The sequence below is a fragment of the Neovison vison genome, chromosome 3 (genome assembly GCF_020171115.1).
Source record: "Neovison vison isolate M4711 chromosome 3, ASM_NN_V1, whole genome shotgun sequence".
In the NCBI taxonomy this organism is placed as follows: Eukaryota; Metazoa; Chordata; class Mammalia; order Carnivora; family Mustelidae; genus Neogale; species Neogale vison.
This window is the reverse complement of record NC_058093.1, coordinates 232,836,899-232,847,798: the sequence shown is the minus strand read 5'-3', so window position 1 is coordinate 232,847,798 and position 10,900 is coordinate 232,836,899. Positions and strand designations below refer to the sequence as shown.

Below are 10,900 nucleotides of genomic sequence, written 5' to 3'. Positions count from 1 at the left end.
CTCCCCATGGAGCTGGGAGCCTGATGTGGGACTCGATCCCGGGACTCCAGGATCACGCCCTGAGCCGAAGGCAGTCGTCCAACCAACTGCGCCACCCAGGCGTTCCCGGAGGCCATATTCTAACACAGGAGAGACTTTCAGGATACCTAGTTTACAACAGGCATACTATTAGCATACCAGGATGTCAGGGCCATCCTGTGAAGAGTGTGGGCCTGGACTCACCCACCAATGGGCCCATGATACTCACCCAGAAGGGCAGGCCACTCTACTGGCATCCCCACACACACGTTTGGACAGTGTTATAAACAGAACGTGAGAAACCAAACTCTGACGATGTTAAAACACAAGGGTATTGACCCTTGCCCTGGGAGTCACTGGCGCACTCGGGTCTATCTTGTGGCACAGGGCTGCCACTCCACTTGCCTTTTCTAACAGACTGGCCTGTGAGATGACGCATATCCCTACAATGCCATCCAGGGACAAAGAACAATCTGAGTTATGATGTCCGTGTGTTACGGAGCAAGAGTTTTAAAGGAGGGGAAGTGAGCAACAGAATGTGCCTCCAAAGATGTCTAAACCCCCTGGTCTGGAACACTTGGGAGTTAGCCAAGCAACGGACGACAGGAGGGGCGGGGGTGGGGCATTCTGTGCGGCACAGTTGAGAAGGCATGGAGGTTTTGTTTCCACTCTCCAGGCAGGGTCTTGCATTTTTTAGCACCTGCAGTCCTTCATGATTACATCAGTCCACGATGTCAAAAGGACCTTAGCCAGGGAGCACTGAAGTTGATGCTGGGGAAGAAGTCACATAGAAAGGACACTACTTGAAGGATAACAGATCGGAAAGACTGGAAAGGACACAGCCAGAGGCTGTGCTTCTCTCAGGTAGGCAGTAGCCACCCTTTATGCGGCCAGCATAGATCTGGAGCTAACGCCTGAGGGTCTCTGTGTCAGGGACAGCTGCTTCTGAGGGACACCATCAACCGATTCCCAACGGCCATGTCAATGGCAGCTCCTTTGAGACAGTCTGCCTCCTCCTCGTCTTCTCTACAGAAATACCAAGTGGCTGCCTATGGGGCTGGCAGAGTGCTTCCGGCTTGGGCTCCACAAATGAAGGGCTGGAGGCGAGCACCAGTAGTGCCGGGACCTTCGTGTGTCAGGTTGGGGATCATGCTAGTGTTGGTACTGATTTTCCTGCCAGGCTTGTACTGTGACCCTGGATCTGTGTATTACTCTTCTTACGAAACAGTCATCCCCAAGAGTCTGACAGTCAAGGGAACGGAAGACCCAGGGGAAAAGGCATCCTATACACTATTAATGCAGGGCAAGAAGCAGGTGATTCAACTGAAGGTGAAGAGAGACTATTTTGTGAATAACTTTCCAGTCTTCAGCTACCACAATGGGGTCCTGGGGCAAGAAGTGCCTTTCATCCCTCATGACTGTCACTACGAAGGCACCATAGAAGGAGTCCCGGGTTCTTTTGTTTCCCTCAACACCTGTTCAGGCCTCAGGGGCATCCTGATTAAGGAGGGGAAACCCTATGGCATTGAGCCCAGGGACACCTCAAAACAGTTTGAACATGTGTTGTACACCGTGGCACCCCAAGCTCGAGTGTCCTGCAGCGTCACTTCCAAAGGCAGCCAAGTGGCGTCCATCAGCCGGCAACAAGGGAGCAGGAGGCCTCGCAGTCTACAGGCACTGCCGTCCTTTTGGTCACACACCAAGTACGTGGAGATGTTTGTCGTGGTCAGCAACCAGCGCTTCCAGATGTGGGGCAGTAACGTCGACGAGACAGTCCGGAGAGTAATGGACATCACTGCTCTGGCCAACATCTTCACTCGGGGCATAAACACCCAGGTGGTGCTGGCCGGAATGGAGATCTGGACCGAGGGGGACCTCATCGAAGTCCCAGCGGACTTGCGAGTTACACTGAGGAATTTCAATAGCTGGAGACAGGAGAAGCTCTTCCCCCGGGTGAAGCATGATGTTGCCCACATGATCGTGGGACATCACCCTGAAGACGATGTGGGACAGGCGTTTCTCAATGGTGCCTGTTCAAGAGGCTTTGCAGCCGCTGTTGAATCCTTCCACCATGAAGATGTCCTCTTGTTTGCGGCGCTCATGGCCCATGAGCTTGGGCACAACTTGGGTATTCAGCACGACCACTCGGCCTGCACTTGTGAAGATAAACGCTTTTGCCTCATGCATGAGAACATCACTAAAGAAAGTGGCTTCAGCAACTGTAGCTCTGACCACTTCTACCAGTTCCTCCGGGAACACAAAGGGGCCTGCCTGTTTAACAAGCCCTGGGCCCAAGGTCGCCTGCGTAGGCAAGCCACGTGTGGAAATGGTGTGTTGGAGGTGAATGAAGAGTGTGACTGTGGACCCGACTGTGGTAATAACCCGTGCTGTGACGAAACATGTAGGCTGAATGAGCATGCACAGTGTAGTGATGGACTGTGCTGTTTTAATTGCCAGTGGAGACATAAGGGTTTCATGTGTCGTTCTGCTCTTGGAGAGTGTGACCTCCCAGAGTATTGTGATGGTTCCTCTGGAGAATGTCCCAGGGACCACTATAAGCAAGATGGTACATCGTGTGATATGATTCACTATTGTTTTATGGGCCGGTGCAGGAACCCTGATACTCAGTGCATGGATATATATGGGTCACCTGCAAGGTCAGCCCCAGAAGACTGTTATAGTTCCATGAACACGAAAGGGAACCGGTTTGGAAACTGTGGCTGTCCTACTGCTGCTGTCCCTAGATATGTTAAGTGCACTGATGAGAATATATTTTGTGGGAAACTTATATGTACAAATATTACACAGGTACCACCAATCAAACCCCACCATACTCTGATTCAGGTAGCTCACAATGATGACTGGTGCTGGAGCATGGATGTCTATAACATTACTGATATCCCTGATGATGGAGATGTGGACACTGGCACTCTTTGTGCCCCAAACAAAATCTGCGTGAATTATTCCTGCATTGATCGTGCTGTGCTCAAGTACGACTGTGAACCTCAAGAAATGTGCAATGGGAGAGGAGTCTGCAACAATTTAAGGCACTGCCATTGTGAGGAGGGCTATGCACCCCCTGACTGCAAAGTTTCAGGAAATGGGGGTAGTGTGGACAGCGGTCCCCCCGGCAAGCCAGATGATGGAAATGTAAGTGAAGATGATACTAGAGGTCTTAGTTTTCATCGTGGTAATTTTGGCAGGGGCAGTGAGAATAAATTTGAAAGCAAAAGTCTTGGCAATCTATTGTACATATTTCCCTTACTTCTTGTGGCAATATTTTTAAGTCTGATTATTGGTGCCAGTGTTGGGGCTGGAAAGGAGATATCACAGTGCTCACAAGGGGCTCTAGAAGACACTGAAAAAGAAGTTGTACAAGAAAAGGAAGGAGGCCAAGTAGAGGAAGAAGTAGAGGTAAGAAATAAGTAGTGATAGGAAGAAGTCTAATATAGCCAATACCCAAGCACTAGCTGGAATGGAGGTTCAGTGGAGCAAATATGAAGTGCACACCAATGGCAGCAGTGGCCCTAATAGGGACTCTACAGTCTTATGAAATGTACTACTGTGCAAGGAAGGGCTTTTCTTCTTCAATGTACTCATTGATTATGTATACATAGATGAAATCATTTATAAAAATATTTTAATATTTCATTATCATATTTTATGAAACATTTATTTAAATTAAAATTCTCTCATGAAACTTTCAGCTCAATATTTTGTCTTCAGTAGGTCCAGTTTTGACGTAACTGTTTTTTAGGGAATGTCATCTTGCATCGACTGTGTTGGATATACAGTATTAAATGTTTATATCTATTAGGGTCCAGGTTTTTCACCCCACTTAAAACTACAGATTACATTAGGAAAGTAGTTTCTATGTTTGTTGTTCTAATTGCTCTGTGAAGTGTATCCATGAAATGAAAAGATTTAAATTAAAAAGTAAATAAATACCTGTTTTCAAACAATATCACTTTGGGCTTTATGTAGCCTATTACCTGGGTCTCCTTCCATTTTGTGGTTCTCCATTCAGTTCATGGCAGTATGATCACCCTGGTTCTGGGTGACAAGGGTGGGCAACCTGGCCAAGAGGTGATCTTGACTAGTGTTCATTTTACTTTCTTCTATTTTCTACTTTTTTTAAAAAAAAAGATTTTATTTATTTATTTGACAGATAGAGATCACAAGTAGGCAGAGAGGCAGGCAGAAAGAGAGAGGAGGAAGCAGGCTCCCTGCTGAGCAGAGAACCCGATGCGGGGCTCGATCTCAGGACGCTGGGATCATGGCCCGAGCTGAAGGCAGAGGCTTTAACCCACTAAGCCACCCAGACGCCCCCATTTTCAACTTTTTTGATTCTGTTTAATTTTCAATTCTTTTAAGTTAATATACTGTTGAGTGACTGTCTAAAGGACCAGAGCTCTGGAGGGTAGTTAATTTTAAAGAGCAGAAGTACCTATACAAAAACATGATCCATTCAGAAAGAGACACTGTGCTAAACACTTTACATTTGTTGTCTTAATTTTATCCTACCTCCCGTCCTATGAGACCTCCCATCTTCTGCATTAGGAAACAGACCCCGAAGAGTGCTATTCTAGACCTAGCAACCTTTGTTTCACCCAACATCCAACTGAATCTACATTCCCCACTGTCTCATGAGCCTTTCCTTCAGTACAAAAAAGTGACCAGAAAGACGGTCAATATATTCTTTAAGTGCCCAGATAATGGTTTCTTCCTTTCTTTCTCTAACGAAACAAAAGCCTTACAGAGAGATGCCTTACTGCTATCATGAACCTATCACACTGTTTAATCATTACCGATGAACGTGCCTTTTCCCCTATTATACCTTGACATCATGGAGCGGCAGGCTTATTTTATTCAGCTCTGAGGTCCCAGCTAATTGTGGGTGCTCAGTAAATGTTGACCAAATGAAGGACTTAACCAGAGGGAACCTTAAAATACGAGGGTAACTTCTATGGATGCCACTTGCCAAAACTTGCTTGGGTGCAGTGTTGCTACAGGTTGAGTGTTCTGAGTCTCAGGGATGTTCCTGAGCATCAGTCCCTGACAATACATTTGCTGAATTCCTCTTCTAACTGCCTGACCTACATGAGCAGAAAAGAACATAAAAAAAGAATGGTAAGACCTGGGTGCCTGGGTGGCTCAGTGGGTTAAGCCGCTGCCTTTAGCTCAGGTCATGATCTCAAGGTCCTGGGATTGAGTCCTGCATCGGGCTCTCTGCTCGGCAGGGAGCCTGCTTCCTCCTCTCTCTCTCTGCCTGAGTCTCTGCCTATAAATTAAAAATAAATTAAAATTTTAAAAAAAATTTAAAATAAATTTAAATAAATTTAAAATAAATTAAAAAAAAAAGAATGGTAAGACCAGACTTCTGCCTTAAAGAAGCTTATATTAATTACTTTTGCTGGAACAAAACTAAACTTTTATAAGGGCAAAAATCCAAACTCAGGACTTTAGTTATGTAAGATTCCAGGTCATGAGAGTTATTGGTAGCCAAATCTCAAAGTATTTTATGCCAGAATGTCAGGATGCATGGTGAAAACACCCCTAGACCACCATCTAATTAGAACATTAAATGGTAATCATCCAAGAGCTGTGCTAATAAGGATAAAACTGGGTAAGTTTATCCACATGTAAACCTGCGCTTAGAGACTTTGAAAAAAGATGTGGAGGATTTCTAGTAGGAAGCACTTCAGTGGAGAACAGAAGGGGTGATCTTCCTAATTGCACATGTGATGGGGATTATGCCAAGAGCTGAAAAGCATCACATAGTTTTACTAGCTTCTCAAGTACAAGGGAATCATGATTTAGGTAGGGGGTAATTATGCTTAGCTATTTAATAGCATTCTTTAAAGACCAAAAGTCAGATAGCTAATTGGAATCAATCATTAAAACTTATCTAAAACTTCACAACAAGGGGCGCCTGGGTGGCTCAGTCAGTTAAGCGTCTGCCTTTGGCACAGGTCATGATCTTAAGGTCCTGAGATAAAGCCCCGTGTCAGACTCCCTGCTCAGTGGGGAGTCTGCTTCTGCCTCTCCCTCTTCCTTTCTCTGCCCCCTAACCCTGCACTCATGCTTTCTCTCAAATAAGTAAACAAAATCTTTAAAACAAAAAACAAAATGTTGTGAATAATATTTCACAACAAAATTTACAAAAATTTAGCAAATAACACAAGTTGGAAGTTGAATAGACATTTTAAATTTTTAGTTGCTGTCCTTATGATTGCATTGAAAGCAGGAAACAAAGGTCAGGACAGGCTATTTGAATGAACTTCCTCTGAAAAAGTGATAGAAAATTGGACATACTTATAAACTCTCAGGTAAATCTTAAAATGTGTGGAAACTCCAAATCCCAGGGATTGGTTGAAGTTGTTTAGCATATGTTATAGAAAGGAGGGGACGAATTTTAATGTGGACAAAATAGGGGAAGTAGGGGAAGTCGGAGTCAAGGTTCAGTGTTCAGCATTTGTGTGATTGCTTCTACAAAGCATACTCTTATCACCTAATTCCTTACCCCCATTATGTTTGGGGGATTCTTAGGTGTGTTTGCTTACATGTACCAGTGATCTGCATGGGTAGTCACTCATGACCCAGCTGGTTGCAGCCCCAAGAGATTCTGACAATGACTCCTTGCCATCCTTTACCCGCCTTCCCTGGGTGGTTACTGTCCTCTCTGTGCTCCCTAAGGCTGGTGGAGACTGAAGCCCTTTCCTTGCTTCCCGAAAGCACAGCTCTAGACTTTTATCCAGACTTAGAGGAAACAAAGAGAAACTACAATGTGAAAAAGAATGCATTTGGATGTGGCCAATAGTAATGTTCCTGGAGTCCAGAGGTCATGCCCCTACCTGGGAGACTTGGATACATCCTCTCTTCCCTTGGATGTCCCCAACCTGACATCTTTCCTTGTCCATGTAGGAGTACTTTAGGAATGTCCTCAGAGGGACACCTGGGTGGCTCAGTTGGTTAAGCAGCTGCCTTCGGCTCAGGTCATGATCCCAGCGTCCTGGGATCGAGTCCCACATCGGGCTCCTTGCTTGGCAGGGAGCCTGCTTCTCCCTCTCCCTTTGCCTGCCATTCTGTCTGCCTGTGCTTGCTCTCCCCCTCCCCCTTCTCTAATAAATAAATAAATAAAATCTTTAAAAAAAAAAAAAAAAAGGAATGTCCTCAGAACTTGGAGCCAGACACCAACCTCCCCTCTGGGGCTCAGTTGAAGGAAAATGAAAAGATTTACATTAAACACAGGTGACATTATCAATTTCACAGAGATACAACTCTGCACTAACTAAAGTTCTGCACTTGTCTGCAAAATTTCTTTTTTTTTTCTTAAAGATTTTTATTTTTTTATTTGACTGATAGAGATCACAAGTAGGCAGAGAGGCAGGCAGAGAGAGAGGAGGAAGCAGGCTCCCTGCTGAGCAGAGAGCCCGATGAGGGGCTCGATCCCAGGACCCTGAGATCATGACCTGAGCTGAAGACAGAGGCTTTAACCCACTGAGCTACCCGGGCACTCATTGTCTGCAAAATTTCTTGACATGGTATTAAAAATTAAAATAAAAACTTTCAGTGTTGAGAACAGAATTTTGGTGTTTCCTTTCGGCAAACATGCTCACTGAAGTGTTTTCTCAAAACCAAGAGCAGACTTCCTCCAAGAATGTTTGCAAAATGTTGACTCTTTAGAATTAATATTCTCCCTGCTTCTGAACATTAAGCTGTAAAACTTTTTGGAGCAGGGAAGAAGTCGGGGGGGATGTCCAATATGGCTTTTGTTATTTAAAAAAATCATGGCAGTCTTACCTAAGGAGGTCACGCTGCAATGAAATGTATGAGGATAACAAAGGCATTGGATTAGTTTGTGAAGGACAAACCCACACAACTCTTCTCACAGTTAGAAAACAATTTTCTAAATATTTACAAAGGAAACCGGAAGTGGAATCATGACTGATCAAGTGTTTGCAAACCAATTTCCATTTTACTGCTGAAAACTACCTAACCAGGCTCTCTAATGACCTTCCCAATGTTGTTTGGACACTAATCTTGTCACCACAGTCTGGAGTTCAGGAAGGTCCACTGCTCTCTCATTATCTAAAGCAGACGACATAAACTTGGTATGGCTTTAAAGGACTCTGACAACTGGGTCCTTCTGTCCACGACTAGCCATTGTCTCCTGTGACTTGAAAACAAGCATGTCCTCATTCCTCATATCAGTTTGTCTGAGAGGAAGGACTTGTGTACTCACTACAGGCCATGGCCACTTTCTGCTCTGGGCTTTTGACTTTTCCCTACCCTTACTTGGTTCAAACTTTGCCCCTCCAGGGAGGCTCTTGAAACTGCTCCAGCAAACCTCTCTCTACTTTTCTCAAGGAAACATGGATTCTCTTTGAGGATACTCATGTAAAGTCCGATAGGGCAGTCAGTCTGAAACAGACCATCAAGTGATTGCTTTCTATTGAACAGGGGAGGATCCATCCATCCTTGTCCTTGAGTGTAATCTCCAGTTAGGACTTTGTGAGAAACGTGTTTACTCATGTAACATATTCTCAGAATCTCAATTCTAGAGCCACTCATGTGTTAGTGGAGAAATGGAAACGAAGCCTTGCAAGACACAAAAGGAAAGAGCTCCAAAGCCACAACCTTTCTCTTAGTAATGCATTTTTAGTCACCTAATAATCACGAGCTGGACGTGAGTGCAGACAATTTCCCACCGTGTAAACAGAAATAAAAAATGCACAGTGTAGGTGCCAGAGGACAGGAAAGAAGGCTCTCCCTCACACCATCCACTGACCCCTTATCCAACCAGGGCCTTCCTTTATAGTTTCACAGGTAAGTTAGGTCATCAGAAAAATACAGAAATGTAAACAAGATGCCAAATAAAGCAAAGGCTACCAATTAGCTCTATGCTTTGTAAAAATCAGACTGGACCCCAACTTTGAAATAACTGATGTGTCATGTTTTAAGGAAAACCTACAACCAAGAATCTCTTTATAAAACTGTTGCATCAAAGGACCAGTACATCAGATCCCCCAACTATTCAGAGTCTCTATTGCAGTATTTATATTTTATGTAACAATGCACCTAAAAAAAGAAACTATTCCTTTTATGCATTATCTTTTTCCAAAACAGACACAATTTTTAATCATCTTTATTGTCACATTAGCTGTATTTATGACCCATGTCAACATTAGTGGTGTTTTACAAAACAATTCAAGCATAAGAGACAATAATAGACTACCTTTCCTAAGCACCATGAGAGATCTTTTCTTTTTTTTATTAACATATAATGTATTACTAGCCTCAGTTATACACATCTGTGAATTGCCAGATTTATACACTTCACAGCACTCACCATAGCACACACCCTCCCCAATGTCCATAACCCAACCACCCTCTTCCTACCTCCCTCCCCCCAGCAACCCTCAGTTTGTTTTGTGAGATTAAGAGTCTCTTATGGTCTCTCTTCCTCCCGATCCCATCTTGTTTCATTTTTCCCTTCCTTATCCCTAAAACTCCCCACGTTGCCTCTCAAATTCTTCACATCAGGGAAAGCATATGATAATTGTCTTTCTCTGATTGACTTATTTTGCTCAGCATAATACCCTCTAGTTCCATCCACGTCATGGCAAATGGCAAGATGTCATTTCTTTTGATGGCTGCATAGTATTCCACTGTGTATATATATATATATATATATATATATATACACACCACATCTTAATCCATTCATCTATTGATGGACATCTAGGTTCTTTACATAGTTTGGCTATTGTGGACATTGCTGCTATAAACATTCAGGTGCACATGCCCCTTTGGATCACTACATTTGTATCTTTGGGGAAAATACCAGTAGTGGGATTGCTGGGTCGTAGGGTAGGAGAGCTCTTTTCTTCTTCTCCTTGGATGCTAAGAACATGAGAGCTGTGTAAGCTTGGAGTCTTGCGTTCTCCTAGCCTAACAAATCCAACCAGAAAGGATATTGAGAGTAAAGAATAACCTTTCTAAAAAGAGAGTCGGGGTACCTGGGTGGCTCAGTCATTAGGGTACTGCCTTCAGCTCAGGTCATGATCAAAAGGTCCTGGGATCAAGCCCTACATCAGGCTCCTTGCTCAACGGGGAGCTTGTGTCTCCCTCTCCCACTCCCCTGGCTGTGTTCCCTCTCTTGCTATCTCTTTCTCTGTCAAATAAATAAATAAAATCTTTTAAAAAAAAGAGAGAGAGAGAGAAAATCACCTTTCTTCTGATTCATCTTCCTTCTCTCTAAACCCAGGTATTACTCTCTGGCTAGTTGGTCTTAGACACCAAACTTCACTTTCTCAGGCTTAGGCTTCTGCCTCAGTAAGATGGCCACACAAAGGATGCCTCTCACAGACTGGCTGAGAGATTAAGTTGGGTGATGTGTGTGATGGTATCAAGTGCACTGCTTGGCATACAGTGGGTACGCAGATCAACACTAATTTTAGGAGATCTAAAATCAACTGTGTCAATGGATGTAAGATTGTATTAATTGTACGTTGTTCAGCTACGGTAAGATCTACCATTACTGAGTCACAGTACTGAACTTCCTTTATACCTCTGACATTCTGATCTATCACGTACATGATCATTTGCAAACACATTCTACTTCCCCTCCTAAATTGAAAATCTCTGCGGTGAGGAGGAGTAAGATTTGGCTGATGTGGCAATCTCTGCCTTGGGCCCAGTTACAGGTAAGCCTGGTAAGGACTTTCTTCCTTTCCTTAGAGCATGTGGCATTAAAGCAACCTGCTGCTTGGACCCTAAGTCAATGAGCTTTCTCCCTCTTCTGACTGCATCCTTAGTCCTTAACGTGCAAATGGCTCAGGACAGGCCAACTTGCACATTCGCAGCTTGCTGTCCAACC

The 10,900-nt window shown here is 44.1% G+C and overlaps 1 protein-coding gene across 1 annotated transcript; it reads left to right on the top strand.

Moving 5' to 3' along the window:
• The first annotated feature begins 975 nt into the window (after positions 1 to 975).
• On the top strand, positions 976 to 3,447 carry LOC122902062 (disintegrin and metalloproteinase domain-containing protein 1a-like). Its single transcript, XM_044241109.1, has one exon. It carries the CDS (start codon positions 997 to 999, stop codon positions 3,445 to 3,447), a length of 2,451 nt encoding a protein of 816 aa, XP_044097044.1. The 5' UTR covers positions 976 to 996.
• Positions 3,448 to 10,900: the final 7,453 nt, after the last annotated feature.